Source organism: Mauremys reevesii, linkage group 1 (genome assembly GCF_016161935.1).
Source record: "Mauremys reevesii isolate NIE-2019 linkage group 1, ASM1616193v1, whole genome shotgun sequence".
NCBI lineage: Eukaryota > Metazoa > Chordata > Testudines > Geoemydidae > Mauremys > Mauremys reevesii.
Window position 1 is genome coordinate 37,059,292 of NC_052623.1, and position 24,980 is coordinate 37,084,271.

At 40.5% G+C, this 24,980-nt stretch overlaps 1 protein-coding gene across 2 annotated transcripts in view; it reads right to left on the reverse strand.

The window, feature by feature from the left end:
• Positions 1 to 24,980, reverse strand: part of PGR (progesterone receptor) — a 67,384-nt gene that overhangs the window by 37,514 nt on the left and 4,890 nt on the right. For both annotated transcript variants that reach the window (XM_039520580.1, XM_039520581.1), the window contains exon 3: positions 2,115 to 2,231. In XM_039520580.1, coding sequence (XP_039376514.1) covers positions 2,115 to 2,231 — 117 coding nt within the window. The remainder of the gene's footprint in view (positions 1 to 2,114; positions 2,232 to 24,980) is intronic.

Consider the following 24,980-nt stretch of genomic DNA (forward strand, 5'->3'; position numbering starts at 1 on the left):
GCCAGGAGGACAGAGCCCCCCCACAGTGTATCTGCAACCGCCCTCCCCCGCCACAAAGTCCCATACCTCCCGTCACCCAAAGTAACCAGAAGGAGTGGCGCCAGGGGCCGTGAAAACTGTCACTGCACCCCAGCAGAGTGCTCAAGTACCCAAAAGCTCTCATACCCTAAGTTTTGAGAATTCCTTCCCTTCCTGACTCACCCTAGCCCCAATCCCAGTTTCATCCCCTGACTGTCTGGTTAATTATTAAAAATACTTTGCTGTTAATTACTGTTTCCGTCATGCTTTTTTACACAACGCTGTGTTTGAAGGGGTGGGTAGGTGGGTGGGGAAGGGGGTAGGGTATTGCATAGGACAGTCACCTTTAGCAGGGTACAGAGACGGGGGCAGGATCAGTAGCAGGTCACACACACACTGCAGTCAGTAGGCACCCTGGTCGGTATGGGATGTGGTTTGCAGGTTCTGGGTGGGTGGGTGGGGTACGTGACTTTGTAGCGGGGGAGGCGGGTTACAGATCTCATGCAACGGTCCCTGTCCTGGACCACAGAGCCACGCAGCAGAGGAATCTGTATCCATCCTCCCCCGCCACAAGGCCACATAGCCCCCGCACACAGAGTCCCAAAAAGGAGGGATGGCAGGCTCCGTTGAAACAACCAGTCCGGCACTGCAGAGCGCTCTGGGAGCAGGAGCCTGTCATTCCTCGAGTTTAGAGGCGGTCTTTACATCACCGCACACCCTACCCAGCACAGTCTGCATCCCAGTTTCAACCCTTTAATGCAAAGTCATCAATAAAGAAACCTTTGTAAAGTTACAGTGGAAGATGTATTTTATTTTTAAACGTGTGTTGGAAGTGGGGGAAGCGGGGTGGACGGGGTATGTAACTGCAGATGCTAGTCAACAGTAATTTGGTAAAGAAACAGGGGCAGGTTCAGCTTCTCTGTAAAGAAACTGAACAGTCACAGGTCACGCTGCTCGCTGCTCGCTGGTACTTGAAGAGTTCCTTGTCGCTGTGCAAGGCGCCTGCATAGAGCTTCACGAGCCAGGGCATTAGCGGGTAGGCTGGGTCCCCGAGGATCACTATAGGCATCTGCACATCCCCAAGAGTTATTTTGTGGTCCGGGAAGAAACTACCTTCCTGCAGGCATCTAAACAGACCAGAGTTCCTGAGAACACGCGCGTCATGAACTCTGCCTGGCCCCCCGACGTTGATGCTGGTAAAACGTCCCCCATGGTCCACCAGTGTTCGCAGAACCATTGAAAAGTAGCCCTATTTCTCAGCAGCTGACTGTGGAAGAGGTGGACGATAAGGTGCGAGGAGTTGACAATGGCCATAACTGCAGCAGGCTCCATGCTCGCAGTGCTGTGGCGTCCGCGCTGTCACTGAGCAGAAAAGTGCACGAACAGATTGCCCGCAGGCGCTTTCGGGGAGGGAGGGAGGGCTTGATTGACGGTTCAATGATGACAGTTACCCAAAACCACCCTCGACACATTTTTTCCCCCAGCATGCATTGGGGGAAAATCCCAGAATTCCAATGGGCAGCAGGGAGTGCGGGAACTGTGGGATAGCTTCCCACAGTGCACCGCTTTCAAAGTCGACGCTGGCCCCGTTACTGTGGACTCACACAGTCGAATTAGTGTATTTAGTGTGGATACACAAATTCGACTTCATAAGATCGATTCCACAAATTCGACTTAAGTTGATTTGAAATAGTCTTGTAGTGTAGACATACCCTAAGAATGAACTACTTTATTTTCAACTCCCACTTATTTCCTAAAACAAGTTCTCCAACTCCAAAAAAAATAAAATATGAACAAATCAAAGCCAGCAAGACCAGTTCATGTTAGTGAGCAACCTAGTGTATACATATGCAATACAGGACACACTTTACTCCAGAAAGAATTCATTTAAAGGTGTTCTTATTCAGAAGAATTTAAAATGATTTTAAAACTATTTAAAATTCCCAGACAAATTATCCTTCTAGAAATATATATTTAACTTAATGTCCTTTATTTAAGTCACTGAAGTTCCAAAGTAGTAATATTTACACTAAATGGATTGCAGTCAAGTTCTTGATTGGTTATTTTTCTAAATCCAGGCTTTATAAGAATCTTACCTCCAAGAACCATGCCAGCTTGACAGCACTTCCTCAAGCGACATGCTGGACAGTTCTTCCTACGAATTTTATCAACTATGCAGTCATTCCTTCCAGCACATAAATAGTTATGCTGTCCTGTAAACAAGAAAAACCCAGAATTAACACAATGTTTCTGATAGTCTTGACACAATCTCTGAACCAGTGTATGGTGAGCCAAAAATTAAAGAGACTTCAAACCAACGGCTGATGGTCCCATTACAAAAATCACTAGAGATTTTTTTAATGTTATCTTGCAGATCTTACCAGCTGACAGTTTTATTATAGTACATCTCTACCCTGATATAACGCAACCCGATATAACACTAATTCGGATATAACGTGGTAAAGCAGCACTCCGGTGGGGCGGGGCTGCACATTCCGGTGGATCAAAGCAAGTTCGATATAACGCAGTTTCACCTATAATGCGGTAAGATTTTTTGGCTCCCGAGGACAGCGTTATATTGGGGTAGAGGTGTAACTGTTTTGGCTTCTTAATGTTCACCAGTCTTCTATAGTTCCAAAATAGGGCATGGACAATATATACTGTTCATGTTACTGTACAATTGACATTTCATACATAAATCAGCTAATAGGATCAAATTTGAGATTTCTCCTTTTCTGGGTCTTTTCTCAGATCTTATTTCACTTCTTGTAAAACATTGTTTCTCCATTTCCTAGGGTAATTGAGGGTGCTTTCCTTTGAGGGGTTGGGCACCTCCTGCAAGGGGATGAATATCTTCAATTCTTGCTTCAGGCCACAGAACCTGGGGCACTCAGCATCGCAGGAATGGCCCTGTTAGAATGCTACATTTGCCCTCCAACCCCTTTCATTGCTCTTGGAAAATGTCTATTCCTTTTTCAATTCTATTTGTTACCCTCCAGATTTCACAGCATACAGGAACACCAAACCCAGTACTTAATTTGTGCCAGTGCTTGAAAGTAAATAAAATTGTTTGAGTCCCAGCATCTCTTTCACGATAAACTAAGTACTGATCAAACCCATTATATATTGACAGGCTTAAGGCACAATACTGACAAAGCAAAACATATGCATGTCTTATATGAAATAGAAATATATATATATATATTTAGAAAAACATGTAACAGTGACATCTAAAGGTAATACACACAAAAGAAATGTATATATACTTTTATTTATCTACCTAACATACTTGTATGGCCACCATTGCCACGGTATCTGAGCATCTCACAATCTTTAATTTATTTTTATGCTAACACCACCACTGTAAGGTAGGAAAGTACTATTACCTCAGTTTTACAGATGGCAAACTAGGCCCAGATGCCCAGATTTTAAAAGGAATTTAGGCATTGCTGTGCTCATTGTTGCAATGCCTAATGGATTTAGGTGCCTAAATCTCATTTTCAAAAAGGATTTGGGCACTTAGAAGCTTAAATCTCTTCAACTGACAATGAGATTTTGGCTCCTAAGTGCCTAAATACCTTTCGAAAATTAGATTTAGATTAATAAATCAGGTAGACATTGCAATGTTGAGTACTGCAATCAGGGGTGAAAGTGAGCCAGTATGGGCCGGTATTCCGTACCAGTAAGAACCCACACCGGCCCATACCCAGCCCAGGCTTTAGCGCTTTAATGTCCCTGCCCCTTTTGCCTCCCTTGTCGGGGGCCCTGCCAGTAGGGTCCGTACCGGCAGGGCCGCTGACGGGGGGAGACATGGGAGGGCGCAGCAACATTAAAGCGCTGCTGCGGCAAAGGACTCTGCAGCACTTTAACGTTCCTGCCTCTTTTGCCCCACCCCCGGCCACTGACGGGCAGGGTGGGGACAAAGGGAGTAGCTGCCCTGGGGCCGGCAGTTTAAAAGGGCCCGGGGCTCCGGACGCTGCCGCTATTACCACAGCAGTGGCATCCGGTGCTCCAGGCCCTTTAAATCAACACGGGAGCCCTGGGCGGCACGGGCCAAGGGCTGGCTGGGGGATGTTGACCCCTTCCACCCGAGGCACCGCCCCTTCTGGGGGCCAGAGCCACCCTCCACCCCCCTGTACTGGTAAGTGTCCTCAGTTACATTCACCCCTGACTGCAACTCCTAAATACTGTTAGAAATCTGGGCCAGAGAGACTAAATGACTTAGCCAAATTCACATCAGAAGTATCTATCATAGGAGGAATTGAACACAGGTCTCATGAGTCCTAGGCTGGTACCTGAACCACTGTACAATCTTTACTCTTCTACCTTTGTCTGTTAGTCATGCCAAGAAAACACAGCTTTTGCCATATAAATAAGTTCATTAAACTTTTTTTTAATCAGGGAAAGCAGTGGTAAGGTCCAAAATGGGATCAACCATTGCTGGGATACCGTGTCCAGTTCTGGTGCCCACAGTTTAAGAAGGATGTTGATAAATTGGAGAGGGTTCACAGAAGAATCACAAGAATGATTAAAGGATTAGAAAATATGCCTTATAGTGATAGACTCAATAAGCTCAATCTATTTAGCTCAACTAAGCGATGATTATTGGGTGACTTGATTACAGTCTATAAGTACTACATGGGGAACTAATATTTAATATTGGTCTCTTAAAATCTAGCAGAGAAAGATATAACACGATTCAATGGCTGGAAGTTAAAGCTAGACAAATTGAGACTAGAAATAAGGTGTATATTTTTAATGGTGAGATCAATTAATCATTTGAAATGAATTACCAAAGGTTGTGCGGAATTCTCCATCACTGACAATTATTAAATCAAGACTGGATGTTTTTCTAAAAGAAATGCTCTAGGAATTACTTTGAGGAAGTTCTATGATCTGTGCTATACAGGAAGTCAAACTAGATGATCACAGTGGTTTCTTCTGGTTTTAGAATCTAATGATCAATGAACTTTTTATATATGTGTGGTCCCACTGAGCTCAACCATATGGGCTAGAAACTTTTTTTTTTAAATGAAACACCAAACTCTGGCACACAATTCTGTGTCAAGGGGTGAATTCTGTTGCAAATTATGTGGCTGCAGAACACATAGGCCCTAACCATAATATACATTCTTTGAGGAAAACTTTTACAGATTTTTACAATCCCATGTATTATTCTGATTTGATTCCGATACTGATTTGTTTGCTTATTTTCCATAACCCCTTTTTGGTGAATTTAATGCTATTCTTATAACAGAGCTGCCACTTGTCTATACCACAAAATTCATAATAGAAAACTTCTTAATTAACCCATTTTAGTGATACAAGGTGCTACATCATTTTAAGAAACTGCTAGAAGCTGTTTATACAATGCACAAACTTCTTGCATCACCAGGAAGAGGCTAGGAGACCGCAGCAGCCTCACAGAAGCATGAAGAGTAAGAAGTGACAAGTACATTTTTAAACAGTTTCTATTCACATGGTGGTGTTCCTTAAATGGAAACAAATCAGTGAAGGACAGGAACCATTCAAAGGGTTGAAGATGGTAGAACAAACAGCAACAGCTGGACACTAAGGAAGGAAAAGTTTAGTTAGGTATGATGAAACAGTTCTTAACAGTAAATACATTTGGACAGTGGAACAGTCTCCAAAGGGAAATTCTTTGGGCACCGAAAAGATTCAAGAATCACTAGTGCAAGCAAGGCAGAACCAGGTGGATCAGACTGAATGACGTATGAAGTAGTCTTTTCTGGTCTTGCAATTTTAGGAGTTGTGTATTCTTCCTGATGTTATGGATACTTTCTTGCTTCAGTAGATTTTCCTTAGCAAAAACAAAATTTTAAAATTTGACTGTAAAGAATTTTAGTCAAATTGAAAGAGTTGTGTAATTACTTGAATGTCAGGCTTTATTTTGTGTGTGCTAAAATTAAATCTTATTGTCTGGATGTTAAGTTAAGGTGAATTACATTCCAGCAATGCTGTCATCTATTAGCATTCTATTGCCAATACATAATGTTGTAGTCAAATACAACAAATAATAATAATGGCCCAGTTCTTCTCTCATTCAAGTCAAAGTCAAAATTATGCTCTAAAACATTATTATTCTATCCCATGATTATTTGATTGCAACTGTATTGCCAATCATTTTAATTATGGATGGGACAACCTGATTGGACAAAAAAATCAACCCCAACCTTCACTCATCCGTCCAAATTAACCTCAAATTTATTTTTTGGTGTTTAAAACTTTTTAAATTTTCCCCACCTCCATGTTTCGGTACCTCCTAATTCTAACCAGGACTTCAAGTAGGTGGAAGTATCAAAATATCAATAGAAAAACATGTTAGTTGGACATTGTCAGCTCAATAATGCAGAGCAAAAAAGGTATGGCTCAGGTACAGGGAAGCATCCAAACTTTTGAAATTTGTGTTCCTCCTTTCTGGTGTGGACCTGCGAATGTTGTTTCAATCATCGCTTCTTTTCATGTGTGTATTTATTTTCAGAGCAGTTGTTCTTTGATTTAGCTATTTACTGCCAATGGTAATAAACAAGTCTGAGATGGCGGTTATGTAACTCAGCTGCTGTTTTTCGTATCCCCTTTCTTTGCTCACTTCTGGTAAAATAAGCATATGTTCAGCAAGAGTTGTTCTACAGATGTACAGTAAGGACAATCTGAAAATGTCATCTGTGTACCGGTAATAGGTACAGCTATGAGTACCTATTTCATGAGAAAAATGGCATTTTCTTCTGGCAAGATGCTAAGAATTACTGCCAAACCATCCAAAATAGCATGTTTTTAGTTTTCGTTTTTAATGTTCACGTTCACTTTTTAGCATTGTTGTAGCCATGTTGGTCTCAGGATATTAGAGAGACAAGGTGGGTGAGGTAATAGCTTTTATTGGCCCAACATCTGTTAGTGAGAGATACTTTGCCTTAGTTAGCTTTGAAAGCCCTCTCAGTATTTCTCTATGCTACAGAGGCTTTAAGAGAAGAAATAGGGCATACTCAGTATGTATCTAGGTTTGAAATAATTTTATTGGTTGGAATGATTTTACTGGACTATACTATATACAGCAATATGTCAGAGTCTGCCTGCTGTCTCAAATATTGATACTTTCAGGAAACTCAAGTATAAGTAAGTCATCTGTAGGAACACATATAAAAGTGGGTGATGTTTTCCCTCTGGAAGTATCCCTTATGGATCCTTTTATTTTTTTATGTCCCTACCAAGACCTACATAAACATCCACCATCCTTTCAACCAGGGCCAGCTCTAGGTTTTTTGCTGCCCCAAGCAAAAAAAAATTGGCTGCCCCACCCCAGCCCTAGGCTCCCCCCTGCACACGCCTGCTGCCCCAGCTCTGGGCTCTCCCCGCACACCTACACCCCCTTTCTTTCTATGGGGAATTTGCCAATGCAATATCATGGTCTTCCTTTTAAACAAATAAAACTAAAAAAAAAAGGCAATGGCTGTTGAAAATAGCAATTCCAGTCCTAAAAACCACTGGGAAGCATTTCTTGCTCAATTTTATCCTACTTTTTCTACAGCAAATTACACTGGATCAGTATATTTTATCTGGGAGAAATGAAGTAACAGCTGCCAAATTGAGCCTGAGCACTCCTGAATTTTGACGTGTTCAAATCTGGAAGGCAGGTGCTAGATTCCCTTTCTGAATATTAGCTAAATCTGGAAAGGAAAAGCCAATTTCTGCTTCCATGGCTCAGAAGTGGAAATCCTCCTACAGGCCTGGTACTATATCTAAAGCTGCCCAGGTCCAGAGCCTCCCCTCCCTTACTTTTCATTTTAAATTTTATTGGGATCCACATACCTCCCTGGCTAGGCTTCAGCTAGAGAGGGGCACTGTCCATTTAGTCCACCCACTTCCTTCTTTGGGGGTTGCAAGGTGAGGTCACACCAGTATCCCTAATCCAGTCTGGGGATGTCTTCTGAAGGGGATATCTGGCCCAAAGCCTTCTACTCCTTGGGCATAGTTGCTCCCCATTCACAGTGCCATCCCGCTCTAGCAGTGAGCTCTCCATTCACAGCAAGCTGCAGCATGAGGGTTCAGCTACCATACTCCCTCCCCCTCCCTTTCCTGTTGATAGCGGCCAAGGGAATGCTGGGAAATGTAGTTATTTCCCTGCTCCAGGGCTGGCTCTATAGACAGGGAGCTAACCAAGGAACTACAGTTCCCAGGGACCCCTGTTGGTTCTCAGCTCCCAGGCTGGATCCCTGCCAGCTGCCACCGCTGCAAATGGGCTGCCCCAAGCAGCTGCTTGTTTTGCTGGTGCCTACAGCCACCCCTGCTTTAAACCAAGAAAATAGTTCCAGACTCATTTTTGACTGTGGCCGTGTTGCTCCTTAGCTATTCAAATGCCTTGATATTGACCAATGACAATTGCTCCTCTGTCCCTTGAACACCACAAACAACTACTTCTGAATATGAACAAACCAAGACAAGAAAATCAACAATAAATCTCGAACATGGAAGTAAAGACATTCCTTAAGCCATCAAATTGGATCTTTTAGATAAACAAGAAAATGCTGAAGCTGATGCTATATTGTGAAACTTTATGGGGCAGAAAGTTAAACTTCAAGGAGAAGAATTCTAAATAATTGTAAGATTATCTTATTATATGTTCAAGAGTGCTGTAAGTAGATGTTTAGGTACACATACTCAGAATAAAGTTTAAAATGTATCCATCATACCAGCATATACAACTTTAAAAAAAAGTTATATCCATATATAGTAAAACCTCACTTTCATGTCTCATATATAAGATTGTAGTGCCAGCTGGAGCACTGACACAGTTGTTACCAAAAGAGAAGAGTTCAACCTACCAAATTACCAACAATTTTTTGCTGTATCTATCTTGGAGGTTTCTTATCCAATTTCTGGCCTGACGTAGCTTACCCTGTGTAATCTGACCAAAGCCAGTAGAAGATGGCCTATACTTTCTTAAATTCCTCTTCCAGTCTAATTATCCATGCTTAGTCTCAACCCAAAAGTAATTATTTTTGGACCACAACAGTTCTGCAGTTCTTAGTTATTAAAAGCATAGGGGAAAATCCCTTATAGTTAACCCCCAAATTTCCAATTAGAAACTATGTATTCAAAAGGTTGAAGCCTCAGATTTAGGTGACACTCAAGAAAGTTAAGGCAAATCAACTAAAGATGTGAAGTCAATGCACATAAGTTAAAGTGCATTAACCTTCACCCACATCCCTGCGTGGATGGTTTCATTCAGGAGTAAAGTGCTTTAGTTCACTGTAACTTAATTAGGGTAACCAGATATCCCGATTTTATAGGGACAGTCCCGATTTTTGGGTCTTTTTCTTATATAGGCTCCTATTACCCCCCAACCCCGTCCCGATTTTTCACATTTACTGTCTGGTCACCCTAAACTTAATCCTCCTCCATTGTTCATACAACAGACCTGATTCTCTTCTCATTTTACACCAATTTTATGACAGCAGGGATGCTGGTGTCACAGCACCCCTGGCTTCAAATGGTTTCTATCATATACAGCATTTACAGTTTTGCTCAATGGCTTTCAGCACCCCCAATGTAAAAATGGTTCCAATGCTATTGCATGACAGTGTAAATCCAAGTTGCACAGGCATAAAACTGGTATAGCGGAGTGGAGAAGCAGGTCTACTGTATGTATCATGCTAAAACTCAAGATGGTAATGTTGAACCAATTTTTAAAATGGAAATGTACCAAGAAAACTGCTACAGAAACACATACTTTCACATATTTTATTGAAGACTGCTTATCTGCCCTGAGGTGTCTCACTTGAAGTTACTTACACAGGGTTCGATTTGGCCATCCTTCCTATTCCATCTGTCTGTGAGGTCACTAGGAGACACTGAGGTTGGGTTTGCACTGCAATGCCATCAATAAGGATTAATCATTTGGCTGAGCTATGTTATGGAATGTCTTTCATTTTCATAAGCTTAAGTAGATTTAGAATTTAAAATCCATTAACTACCATTGGGTGTTAGTTGTGAACAGTAAATCCTTTATTATCAGCTTTATCAATATAATTGATTAGATATTTCCCTTATGCCTCCAAAATTTCAATAGCAAAATAGAGAAACAAAGACATGCCTATGACAAAAAAGATCCACTGGGATTTCAGTGTTAATATCAATGGTCTTTGGGACTATGCTTCACTTATAAGAGGCTAATGCGGTGAGGTTTCTGATTTGAGAAAATGTTGTATTCCAGACCACAGGATAGGCATTTCTTTATTTTATTATAAATGAAAATAAATAAAATAAATAAATGACCTACTGTTGCCAGTTAGAAGACAAGGAATAACTGAATAAGGATTAACTGAGCAAAAGCAAGGTGCTGGACTAAGAGTATTCAAATTACACATAGTACTATTTTACCCATTGGACAGTCACTTTGGTCTTGTCTCCACTGATTATTTTAGGGAAATTTCCTTTGGTTCTAGTGCTAATGTAGACTGACTGTTATCTTTATCATATCATTTAGAGCTGCCTACCCATTTGGTTCTTATTATTCATAATATTTTCCTAATATCAGACTTAAAACTTTTCTTTCCTAATCTTCAAGACTGTAGAACAAGCAGCAGTCGCCTTCTGAGACTGAATAGCACTCGTCCTTCCTAACTTAATATCAACTCTATATGGATGCATCAACACAGGGAACTTCAGAGAAGTCTCCTACTACCCATCATCTGATTTTTCCACTCCATAACATCCAGTTCCCTTAAGTCTGACCCATTAATTTCAGATTCTATTGCATCTACTCTGGAAAACATTTCAGACTCTGATTTAACATGTTTAATATCTTCTATAATCTCCTGAGTCTGGATTTTTACAGGTAATTTCAATAAATTTCTGTAATCAATGTACCAAAAAAATCACTGAGCATTTGATATAATTGGGTCTAAAATAAGTGACTTATATAATTGACACAGATAACTGCGACCAGGCACACCTGGATATTACCTTTTAAAATGTTAAGTAATATGGTTATGTTCTCTTTTGTCTAACTTGATGTCTATTTGAAGAACATACACGGATTTCAGTCACACAGATTAATTTGAGATACAAATGCCTAATCATCATCTCACACTAATATCTGTGCTTCTACAGTTAACTGAAACTAGACACTGAGAAATGTTGTTAGTTGTTTGACCTTTATATTTAAATTCCAGCATCTCACTGAAGGACAGAACGTGTGAGTAGGAAAGGAAAGATATGCAAGATATTTGGTTAGGGTTGCCAGTTTTGGTTGGATGTATTTCTGGAGGTTTAATCACATGACATAATCTTTAATGAAAGATTAATTTTTAATTCCTGGAGACTCCAGGGCAATCCAGGAGGGTTGGCAACCCTATATTTGGTTAATTCAAAATTAGGGGATAAACCATCTGGAAAGCTTGTATAGGCTATTAGTGAGCATACTAAAATATTTACTTGAGTAGATTTTATTTGCAGCATCTCAAACGTTGGACTTCCCTATGGTTTTTTTTTGGTTTGACTGTGTGCATCCTCTGTAATTATTAATTATTTGTATTACAGTAGGAAGATGCCGACTGAGTATCAGGAAATTCCAACATGGGAATGTATTTGGCAGTAGAAACATCTACTAAGGGAAATGATGGAAGCCCAGTATTTTTAGATATCAAAACCTAGACTGCATAAAATTAGGGTGACCAGATGTCCCGATTTTATAGGGACAGTCGCGATTTTTGGGTCTTTTTTTATATAGGCTCCTATAACCCCCACCCCACCCCCGTCCTGATTTTTCACACTTGCGGTGTGGTCACCCTACATAAAATAAAAGAAAATGTACTGTAAGGAACAATCCTGCAATTTTTCTGTGAGGCCACTAAGGGTAGGTCCATACTTACCCGCCAGGTAATCTAGACGCGATAGTTCGAACGCCGAACGTGCTCCTGTCGACTCCGGAACTCCACCACCGCGAACGGCGGTGGCGGAGTTGACAGGGGAGCCGTGGAGTTCGATCCCGCGGCGTCTGGACAGGTAGAAAATTCGAACTAAGGTAGTTCGACTTCAGCTACGCTATTCGCGTAGCTGAAGTCGCGTACCTTAGTTCGACACCCACCCGCCCCGTAGTGTAGACCAGGCCTAAGAGACTGTATTCTTTGTATTCTTTGCTCCCTACTGCCACTTCCTGTGAAGCCTTCAAGGGTTAATTCTACAGTAAACTTTTCGGTTCTGTCTCAACTTTTCAGCTAAATGTCTTAAAAAACAACAACAAAAAAAGAATGGTTTCTCCAGAGTGAGAGAAAAATTCTCAGGCAACCACTTCTCTCTTTCCCTCCCTGGCTCCAACAGCCAGTTTGCCTCTAATGTCCACAACTTTGGCATCATCCTTGACTTTGCACTCTCCTTCCCTTCTCAAATCTCCAATGTCTTGACACTTTCATCTCCACTTGCTGTCTTGACTATCACAACTCCTTTCTCTATAGTCTCCCTAAATCCCAGCTCTCCAGACATCGGCATAAAGAGAATACTATTGCCTGCTTTATCACATGTACACACCCCACCCAATTTTATTGCTTTTCATTCATTTCAGGATACAGTTAAGATTTAAATTTTTGTTTTTTAAACTCTCCCTGGACTTTCTTCAACTTGTCTCATAGACTTTGTCTCTCTCTACTTCCGTTTTCAACCATATAGCTTTACAATCTTGTCTGTTGCTCCATACACTTTCTCCAATGCTGCTGCAAGAACCTTCATTTTCACTAGCCAAAATAAAGTAATTAAATGTATAACAATCTATTAAAATCTAAGTCTTCAAGTGCACTAAACAGCTGTTCTTTGGGTTAAATGATTAAGCATTCCAGAGTTTGTCTCATTTGTAATAGCAAAAAGAACGAGGAATACTTGTGGCACCTTAGAGACTAACAAATTTATTTGGGCATAAGCTTTTGTGGGCTAAAACCCACTTCATCGGATGTATGCACTGGAAAATACAGTAGGAAGATATATATACACAAGCGTTCTTAAACTACAATACCCACCTGCTGAAGTGAAGAAACAGATTGACAGCGCCAGAAGAATACCCGGAAGTCACCTACTCCAGGTGACAAAAAAAGTAACAGAATGCCACTAACCATCACCTTCAGCCCCCAAATAAAACTTCTCCAGTGCATCATCAAGGATCTAAAACCTATCCTGAAAGTCGATCCCTCACTCTCACAGATCTTGGGAGACAGGCCAGTCCTTGCTTACAGACAGCCCCCCAACCTGAAGCAAATACTCACCAGCAATCAGACACCACACAACAAAAACACTAACCCAGGAACCTATCCTTGCAACAAAGCCTGATGCCAACTCTGTCCACATATCTATTCAAGGGACACCATCATAGGACCTAATCACATCAGCCACACCATCAGAGGCTCGTTCACCTGCACATCTACCAATGTGATATATGCAGTGGTGAGCTCCAGCAGGTTAGCACCGGTTCGCAGGAACCAATTGTTAAATTTAGAAGCCTTTTTAGAACCGGTTGTTCCAGGACAACCAATTCTAAAAAGCTTTTAAATGTAACAAAGGCTCGGGCAGCTGTCCACCCAGCCCCCGGCCCCAGCTCACCTCCCCCTCTCCCCTGAACGCTCCGCCCTCATTCTCCTCCCCCGCCCCTGCTTCCTGCGAATCAAATGTTCGCGGGAAGCCTGAAACAAGCAGCAGGCAGGTAAGCCGGGTGGAGGGGACGGCGCGCACGTCCCCGGCTCAGTGAGTCGGGCCCCGCGGCGCTGGTCCCAGTGCCGGCTGAGCGGCTCCAGCCTGGCACGGCCCAGCCCAGGGAGTAGGGCTCCACGGCGCTGGTCCCGGTGCTGGCCGAGCGGCTCCGGCCTGGCCCGAGGAGCAGGGCCCCGCGGCACCGGTCCCGGTGCCGGCCAAGCGGCTCTGGCCCGGCCGGGCGGTGAGTTGGATCCTTGGCGCCGGTCCTGGTGCCGCCCGGCGGCCCGCCCAGCCCGGCCGCTCGGCTCGAGTCGGATCCTGCAGCGCGGTCCCGGTGCCGGCCGAGCAGCTCCGGCCCGGCTCAGGGAGTTGGATCCCACGGTGCCGGTCCCAGTGCCGGCTGAGCGGCTCCGGCCCGGCTCGGGGAGTCAGATCCCGCGGCGCCGGTCGCGGACCCGGCAGAGCGGACCCGGTCCCAGCCCCAGACAGTGTGGTAAGGGGGCAGGGAGCAGGGACGGGGTGTTTGGTGGGTTGTGGGGGGGTGGATAGGGGTCAAGGGGCAGTCAGAGGGCAGGGAACAGGGGGATTGAATGGGGGCAAGGGTCCCAGGGGGCAGTCAGGAAGGATCAGGGGTTGGATGAGGTGGTGGGGGCAGTCAGGGACAGAGAGAAGGGGTGGTTGGATGGAGAAGGGGTTCCGGGGGGCATCAAGAACGAGAGGAGGGGTTGGATGGGGCGGCAAGGGGCAGTCAGGGGACAGGGAAGGTGGGGGGATGGGTCAGGGGTCCCAGGTGTCAAGGAACATGGGGGGTTGGATGGGGCACGACCCCCCGGGCGGGCACAACCCCCTCGTGAGGTGAAGAGGAGGGAACCTGTTGTTAATATTTTGGCAGCTCATCACTGGATATACGCCATCATGTGCCAGCAATGCCCCTCTGCCATGTACATTGGCCAAACTGGACAGTATCTATGCAAAAGAATAAATGGACACAAATCTGACGTCAAGAATTATAACATTCAAAAACCAATCAGAGAACACTTCAGCCTCCCTGGTAACTCAATTACAGACCTCAAAGTCACAATACTCCAACAAAGAAACTTCAAAAACAGACTCCAACGAGAAACTGCAGATTTGGAATTAATTTGCAAACTGGACACCATTAAATTAGGCTTGAATAAAGACTGGGAGTGGATGTGTCATTACACAAAGTAAAAACTGTTTCCCCATGCTAATTTTTCCCCTACGGTTACTCACACCTTCTTGTCAACTGTTTGAAATGGGCCATCCTGATTATCACTACCAAAGTTTTTTTTCTCCTGCTGATAATAGCCCACCTTAATTGATTAGTCTTGTTATAGTTGGTATGGCAACACCCATTTTTTTCATGTTCTCTGTATATATATATGTCTTCCCACTGTATTTTCTACTGTATGCATCCAATGAAGTGGGTTTTAGCCCACAAAAGCTTATGCCCAAATAAATTTGTTAGTCTCTAAGGTGCCACAAGTACTCCTCGTTCTTTTCGCTGATACAGACTAATACGGCTACCACTCTGAAACCTCTCATTTGTAATAGTATCAACTAAATAGGATAGAGAAAGAAGGTAACAAAACTTCAGAATGAGAATATTGTTTAGTTAGTTAATGTGCCTAACATGAAGTTTTGTACAAGAATTAAAACATAGTCTCTGCATTATACAGAGAAAGGAATGAGAGAATAAACTGAAATAAGAATTCTGCTAATGTGAGTTAACATAACACTAACTTTGATAGCTAAATTTAATTAAATAAAGCAGAAAAGCAAATTAAAGCATTATTAAGATTCTTGGATAAACAGAAACTATCATAAACAAGGAATTAATTCTCTTACTTTATCCTGGTCTCAAGAATTTTAGCATTCTGAAAACTATAAACCTTTGTGTACTGCAGAATGAACTAAAAACATAATAGAACTTTTAGTTTCAGTTTAATAGTTTGTCTGTCAAAAAGAGACAACTTTACTTTAACTTTTTAAATTTAATTTCTCTTGACCTTTTTATGGCAACATATCTTGCAGATGGCACTTATGTAATCATCATAAGTGCTCTACAGTCATAAAATTTTGATGACAGTGAATGAACGTGTATAAAACAATGGAATCAACAGCCTTTTGTGCTCAGTTTGTCTGAATTACTTTGTATACATGATACACTTCTATGAACACTAACAACTCCCACGAAAAACTCTCAAATAATTAAATCACAACACATTACTAAGATAAAGCCATTTCATACACAAACTGGATTCATAATTCTTTTCCTACCTTCCACCTCTCATTTATTTTATATGAGTCTATGACCAACAATTCCATCCTACAGTTTTAGTGGGCCGATGTGCGACAGACTGCCCCAGTCAGAAAGTAACAAAGACTGAAAAAATTGTACACCAGAAGCAGAAGAGAGTAATAAATAGCAAAGAACATTTCCCACTCCAGATGACCTAACTGACAATGGGCCTCTGCACAACTGGCTGGAGTCTGTCTATACCAGTGGATTGCAAGGCAGGATCAGGATCAGCTACAGTACACAACTATTTAATTCTTCCAGATAGCAGGGAGACTACATGGGGTTGTGTGGCCTTGAGGGGCATGGGGGCAGATTTACTCACTCAGCCTAGTAGGCCTCAGGTAAAATGTGTGTTTTAGCACAGATATGAAGGTGGGGTGGTGGCTATCCACCACTATCTGATCAAAGTAAGATAACTAATGGATCTCAAACAACTGCTTGCCACTTGTTTCCATACAATTCTCTCTGTATTCTGCCTACAATACTTAATATAAAGACTAATTTGTATGTGCTGAGAGCTTAACTGGCATTAAGCAACAGCTCTTTGCAAAAGCATAAGAGCTGTGAACATGGACACACAGTTAGGGAACCAACATGAGGCTGGAGATATATATTGCTGCCTCTGCAGCCTGTTGATATGACATCAAGAGATGCAATTCAGTAGCTTTTGAAGCATATCTGAATATCCACCATGAGTACATCATCAGTGTTGCAGGGGAAACATAGAGTCTTGCTTGACAGATGCCATCTCACCTAAACAGTTACAGTTGGTCTTGCAAAAGCCAAGTAATCTTCAGCTGTACCTAGTCATTGTCTGACCAGAGTCACCTGTTAGAATTCTGTAAACCAAACTGCTTTGCACTAACTGAAATGACTTCTGTTCCATCTGAAAGGATGTTCAGTACATTAGGTGGCATTGCCACTACATAGACTGCATAAAGGTAGACTCAGGAAAAAGTTAAACAGCTAGCATTTGTGCAACTCACCATGCAATAAATCAGCAATAATGACCAGTCACAACAGTATCACTGCCAATCCTAACACTAGCAACAACATATGATTGGCAAAGTTATCAGAAACAAGTTGATGCTCAAAATATGCAATGCTAGTGCACCTTTCAACTTTGTAAGTCACTGGCTATTAGTCTTTCACACTGAATGTAGTGTAACTGTAAATCCTTGTTCATTCAACTGTAACGCCTCATTCAAATTCCTCCTACAAATTCTATTTCTGCCATCTTGCTTACAGGAACTGAGGCAGTTGAAAGGTAAATAACAAAACTAGCAATACTGCCAAGATGTATATCTGTGTGTTAGTGTTGATTTTATCTTTGTTACTGGCATCCTTCCCCTGACACATTCTTTACCGTCAGTTGGAGTACTATTTCAAGGTTAGATTTTAAATTTATCAGAGCTTAAAATTAAAGATTCTAAACTTGTCAGATTTTAACATTTATTTGAATTTTTGTGAGGCACCTACAATATTTTGGTCACTGGCAAAATATAATAATATTAATTATAATACTAACTTCAGCATCCACTGCGCACTTGCATGAAAAGCACCTTTGCCTTTTAACTTCAGGTATTCACAGTGCATTTAGTTCACAGGGATTTCAGCACTCTCAGTGCCTGCCATACATGCAAGACCAAATCCTGCTCCTAAGACTGACCCTATGTAATTGAATTGATCACTGGGAATCTCTGCAGAGTCAGGAGGAATTTTCACCCTGATGATAGAGCAGCAGCAGATCCTTTCTATGTTGCCACTCCAACCACAGGACCAGTGTTTTTTCTGCAGCCCTAACACCCCAGCTCCTCCCCAACTGCTGCATCCATAATACTCACATCCAGAAGAGGCCTTCATCTTATTAATTTTCTTACTGTTTTAAATGCTTATTTATATTTATATGGGCAGGAAGGAACAACTGCATTTAGTCTGGTAATATTCCTATGCATAGCATGTTTTTTTTCTTCTTGCGGTAAATCTCTCCACCATTATGAAGCTGGCCATACAGTCTGAGAAACTTTACCAGAGTGGATGAGCAGTGCAATAGCCAGTTTCTGAATGGTGTAGTTGGAGGAGGTCTGGCATTGATCAATCCCAGCAGAGCCTGAAGCCACCACCTCAGCCCACACCTCTCCACTTGCAGAGAATGACCAGGACATCAGTAATCCATAATGATAGAGTTTGTTAAATTCAGGCAAGAGGAGAAGGGGAGTGGAATTTGACAAGTGACTTAACTGTTTGCCATATTTGTTTGAGCTTGTCCCCATATGCAATTACCTGCATAGCAACCCACTCCCATCCCTGAACTCAAAATATATTTAAAACTGTATAGAAGCAGATGTGCAACTACTAGACTTATTTTGAACAGCGTCTCAACAAACCAATAATCAGTTTCCACATAAACATGCTGCAATACGACCTGTTTTACTAGTCTCAAACCCTTCAGATGCAGGCAGGTATTTTTCCTTAGCATGCTGAAGTAAGTATCAGCAGTGGCCAAAGGAAAACATGTGACATCAGCTGATGAATTTTTTTTTCAAAACGAAGAACTTCATTTAGAAAAGACAGAACTTGCAATATTATTTGGGGTCTAACTAAACTTATATGCTCTTTGCATACCTAAAGCATTTGCAAGGGGTCACTTGAAAAATGAAAGGCTTGAATGCAAGCTGCCAAGAGACAATGTATGAGCAGCAAGTGGTAGAAGTCTGGGATTCAACAAATCTAAACATTTAATTCTTCCACAAAAATCTGCAGGTGTTAGGTTCCAGGGAAATTTTTTTCACCAGACAAAAGACAATATATATATATATATATATATATATATATATATATATATATATATATATATATATATATATACACACACACACACACACACACACAAAATAAGTTTTAAACAAACAATTTAATACTGGTACACAGCAAGGATGATTGTGAAGCTAGGTTGAGGTGGTGAAATCAGAGGATATTTCCCAGGGAATGCCTTACTGCTAAATGATGAACTAGCAATCGGCTGAGCCCTCAAGGGTTAACAAATTGTTGTTAATGTATCCTAACACTCTACACGGCAGCATGAATGGAGAGAGGGGAGACAACATGGCAGACAGAGACACACACCATGTGTGAGAAAGAGAGAGACACGCATTGTCCCTTTAAGTACGCTGACCCCACTCTAAGTACACTGCCTTTTAAAATAGATATGCAAGTTGAGACGCTCCTTCCAGCAAGCTCCCTCCATCCTGAGCCTGTGGTGTGTCCCCCCTGCTCTTTGGAAATGGGGTAAGCGGGGTGCAGGAGCCGGGGGGGGAGAGGGGACACCCTGACATTAGCCCCCCACTTTCTCCTCCCCTGCACAGCAAGCAGGAGGCTCTGGAGAGCAGCTCCAAGGCAGAGGCCAGGAGCAGCACATAGCAGTGGGGGGAGGGACAGCTGAACTGCTGACAACTGATAGCCTGCTGGGTGGCTGCCGCACAGGGAACTTAGGGAAATGGGAAGCTTATCGTGGGGCTGCTGGTCCACCTTGGTTCCAATCCCCCACCACCTAGCTCCAATGGGCTGCTCTTCCTGCAAGCAGTGGACAAAGCAGGCAGCTGCCAAACGACTTATAAGGGAGCATTGCGCAACTTTAAACTAGCATGTTCTCTAATTGATCAGCAACACAACAACGAAACAATGTTAACCAAGATGACTTTAAGTGGAGAGTTACTGTATTACATACTAAAACTTCATGCAACTGCAAACCAAAGACTGCCCATTCGGCAGTACCTTTTAAATTCTTATTCAATTGTAAGTTTCTTAGAAAATATCCTGAATATCGTTATTTGATACCATTCAAAAGTTCCTTTCCAAGCACTCATACATGTTGGTTGTCAGCTAATCAACAGAAGAAAGTTTCAGCCACTCTGACCTACTGTATCCATTTTTACATTTAAAATTCCTTAAATGACAGTAAGTAATTGTAGCTGTTGTGATTCTCTTGTTGCCAGGAGGCTATTGGCTTTTATTTTTTAGAGCACTTGTTAAAAGCCCTTGTAATTGTCTCAAGTTTGTACAATAAGAAGTAACAATAATGCAACAATTTAGGAAACAGTCCTTTCTAGGCAAATAACTGAAGAAAGTAAATAATCCCTAACTTGTGAAGAGGGTGTTTTTTTTATGAAGATAGAGACTTCTAACTCTTGGCCATCCTTACATTTTTCTCTGTCCTCCACTCCCTATCAACACTAGCCTTTACCCCATCTGCTGCACCTAAATCCAGTTTTCCCCAGCCGAAATTTTTATTTTCAGAAGGTTTTAAACCTGTGCATGCTAGACCAAAAGCAGTGTTCTACAATATAATCTCTCCACCCTGGTATATGACTCCTTACTGCCTGCATCCAGACACCGTAATGTATAAATGATGTGAAAAATGTTTTGTTGCTACATGTTTCTTGAAAGATGTTTTGCTTAGCAGCAGTGCTGAAAACTGGACAAAATTTACTATTTCACAGACTGGCAAAGAAGTTTATGTTTGTGAAAGGAATGCTTTTCTAATTAGCTGACCTTGAAAATGACAGTTAAGCTACTCTTCTTCAGAACTCCGATAAGAACAAAACAGACATATTCTACAAAGCAGCCCAACCTTCAGACCCGTTAACTGACAAATGAAAAGCTGAGAACCAAAATGATTTAAAGTCTGCACAAGAGCAATCACATTTATTTTAACAATTCATTGCCAATATGCTTCGCAAAGCAGTTTCATTCTACATTTATATTATATAGTCTTCTCACTAATGCTCTTCATTCAGTTTTAGTTCTTCTTTAAAATTTATGCATCTATATCCTGGCCACACTAAAATATATAGTTACAACAAATCTAATGAGCAGAAATAATTCTTATCTATCCAAATTTACTAGAATATAGTTTATACTGATGTTTATACATGATAAGACGTATATTTTGGCTAATGAAAGATTGAACAGATAGAATTTTTGATATAACAGATAAATCCCTTTTTTTCCATAAGTGAACAGAGTTTTTTTTTAAAAAAGGAATTTCAATTTATTAATTGGATTCAGAGGAAAATTCTGTATGCAGGAAATGATTTGTGTGTGAAAAAGACCATCACAGATCATTAAAGATGAAGCAATCAACATATTTCAACTCAGAAACTTTTGGAACAGAAATTACTTAACCCCCCACTCCCCAAAAAATAAAAAACAGAAGACAGTCAATCCCATATTTGCTAAGTAGCTTCCTTCTGTCCATATTCCATTACACCATTGCTATGTACACACATTATGTGGAGGAAAACAGTAATATCAATCATTGTGTACGAATCAGGTTATATCAATAAAGTAAAGCTGTGAAATAATAACAGCCACCTATTCCTAATAATGCATTAATTTATCATAACAATCAACACTTTTATGAAAAGTGCATGAAGAACAGAGTTGTAACTGTGAACTTGCATTCACGAAGTTGAGTCTTTTACTTTCATTAACTGTTATTTTAAAAATAAAATAACTGTGTCCAGAATAGTACTACAGTACCTAAAAATTCATAAAGGTAATGCTACATCCCCTATGAGGAAATGATGGGGATAGTAACATATTTTTACATCAAAAACATATCTGTTTTTCAACTTACATACTTGCCGTTTGTGAACTTGCAAAACATTATTTTGTACTGTATTTTCAGTAAAACGTTTAGAGTGTTTGTTCTTACTGACAAACTATTTTACTACACTAGTTTGTGACAGCTGAAGTTAGTGAGATAGATCATTACATCTAAGCTACTTAGAAATCAGAGGCTATCCTTTTGCCAATACATGGGAACATATTACTCCGTTCTTCAGCAACTCTAATGACTATCTATCCAGCTCTCAGTCAAATGCATGACTGAACTCCTGCTATTAAAAAATCACCACAAACTTGCAGCCTCTGTGTCGGACTATGTAACCAGCTACTTGTCCATCCTGTTCACTCTACACATCCAGCCTTTGACTCCTTTCTGTCTTCCTCCCCATTAACTTTCAGTAGTCAAGAGACTGCTATTTCACTTGTCATGTTCCAATTTTCTGAGTCATTCTTCCACTCCTGAAATCTCATAATTAAAACAATAATCTCTCATGTTATGATGAAAACATTTTGTACCAGCAAGTACAAAGATGCTGCATAAAGCATACATTGTGTTGTCCACATAAGAGTGTGTACAGACACCTATTTTTCACATTCATTATTTTCACATTTATTGAATACTCTTAATCTGGAAAGACTGTGCATAGGAAAACAGTGATATCAATCACCTTATGTTTACATCCTACGTGAGCGAACACTGTATTAAACATGATGCTGACAAACAGAGAGGAACTGATCACAAAACTAAAATAATGGTTGTTTAGGTACAAGTAATCATGACATGACTACATTTTTTATGTGTAAGCAAAATAAAGTCCAAAACAGGATATGAAAGATAAACTGATAACTGTTTACAAATATTTTATTAAATGTTCAAAAGTTCACAATCAACAAAGGAGTACACTAGTTAAACAAAACAACAACAACTTGGCTTAGAGGAGAAATTAAAGTAGCTATAAAATGTTTTTAAAAATATGTATAACAAATGGAAAAAGGCAGAATTTCATAGTAATGAATACAAAACAGAAGCTAGGAATTGTAGAAAATTGATAAGGAAGGCAAAAGGACAAAAGTAGAACTCTATGGCTGGCAAGGTTAAGAACAATAAGAAGGAGTTTTAAAGTATATTAGGCACAATAAGAATGCCAGCAATGATACTGTTCCATTGTCAATGATAATGTAGAAATCACAGAAGTGTTCTGAAGCTGGAATAAAGCCAAATGAAGTATTCATATCATATGATGATGAAATACTTTCCATGTCAACAGTCACTAATAAAGATTTTAAACTGTAGCTACTAAAGGTAGACATTTTTAAATCAGCAGATTTAAAATTTTCCTCCAAGAATATTAAAAGAGCTGGCCAAGGTGCTGGCTGGATCATTAATATTGATTTTCAGTAAGTCTTGGAACACTGGAGAAGTTCCAGAGGACTGGAAGAAAGCTAATATCAGGCCAATGTTTTAAAACAGTAAATAGGATAACCCAGGTTATTATAGTCCCATCAGCCTGACATCAATCCTAATCAATCAATAACAGAGGGACTGATATGGAACTTGATTTATAAAGAATTAAAGGAAAGTAATATAATTAACTTGCCATTCAATGTGCGTTTATGGAAAATAGATCTTGCCAAACTAACTTGATACTTTTTTTACGAGATTACAAATTTGATTGATAAAGGTAATAGTGTTGATTAGGTACGGCACAACATTTTGATTAAAAAACTAGAACAACACAAAATCTACATGGCACAAGTTAAATTATTTAAAAACTGGATCTCTGGAAGGTCTCAAATTGTATTGTAAACAGCAAATAATCATTGAATAGGTGTGGTTCTAGTGGGGTCCCACAGGGATCAGTTCTTGGCCCTACGCTATTTAATATTTTTAATATTTTTCATGGTGGATAATCAGCTGAACATGAACTCCATGTGCAAAACTGTGAACAAAAGGGCTAATGCCATTCTTGGATGTATAAAAAGGGGAATATCAAGTAGGCGTACAGAAGTTATATTACCTCTGTATTTGACACTGGTACAATCACTACTGGAATACTGTGTCCTGTTCTGATGTCTACACTTTAAGAAGAATGTTGATAAATTGGAGAGGGTTTCATAAAAGAGTCACAAGAATGATTACAGGATCGGAAAACATGCCTAACAGTGAAAGACTCTAGGAGCTTAATCTATTTAGCTTGTCCAAGAGAAGAGATTGTGACTTGATCACAATCTGTAAGTACCAACATGGGGAACACAAATCTGAGGTCTCTTCAATCTAGAAGACAAAGCTAAAAGATCTAATGGCTGGAAGCTGAAGCTAGACAAATTCAGATTAGAAATAAGGTGCCTTTTTTTTTTTTTACAGTGAGAGACATTAATCCAGTGGTTGGCAACCTTTCAGAAGTGGTGTGCCGAGTCTTCATTTATTCACTCTGATTTAAGGTTTTGCGAGCCAGTGATACATGTAAACATTTTTAGAAGGTCTCTTTCTATAAGTCTTTAATATATAACTAAACTATTGTTGTATGTAAAGTAAATAAGGTTTTCAAAATGTTTAAGAAGCTCCATTTAAAATTAAATTAAAATGCAGAGCCCCCCAGACCGGTGGCCAGGACCTGCACAGTGTGAGTGCCACTGAAAATCAGCTCGTGTGCCGAAGGCCATAGGTTGCCTACCCCTGCATTAATCATTGGAACAATTTACGAAGGGTAGTGGTAGATTCACCATTACTGGAAATTTGTAAATCAAGATTGGATGGTTTTCTAAAGAATATGCTCTAGTTGAACCACAGCTCTTGGATTGAAGCAGGAAGTCCTATATAGCCTATATTATTCGGGAGAGCTGACTAATCACAGTGGTCCCTTCTGGCTTTAAAAATCTATGACTTTGTGAAGACTTTGCCAACGTAGGCTCATTAATATTTTATCCATAAAGTGTTTAGAACATTTATCAGCAATGTTTTTATATTAAAATGGTAATAAAATACATTTCTGAGTAATTTGCCTACTTGGGCAAATATAACTGGAAAGTGGGTTTTTACCCAGCTGATTTTAACAGTTCATAAAAAACCCACCCAACCAAACAAAAAAATATTAGTCAAAGACAACATTACTCTAGAGGGATGAAGTAACATTTTTTTTTCTTTAAAAAGTGGCTTTCTAAATTAGATTCCTTGTTAAAAATTTCACTTGCTTGAGCTGTTATAAGTATTTGATATATGTAGAGTATTGCTAAAACTGAAGTAAACTTATTTCGTTTATGTAACCTAATCAAGAATATGAGTTAATCAAATCAGTGAAGTACATGCCTAAATATA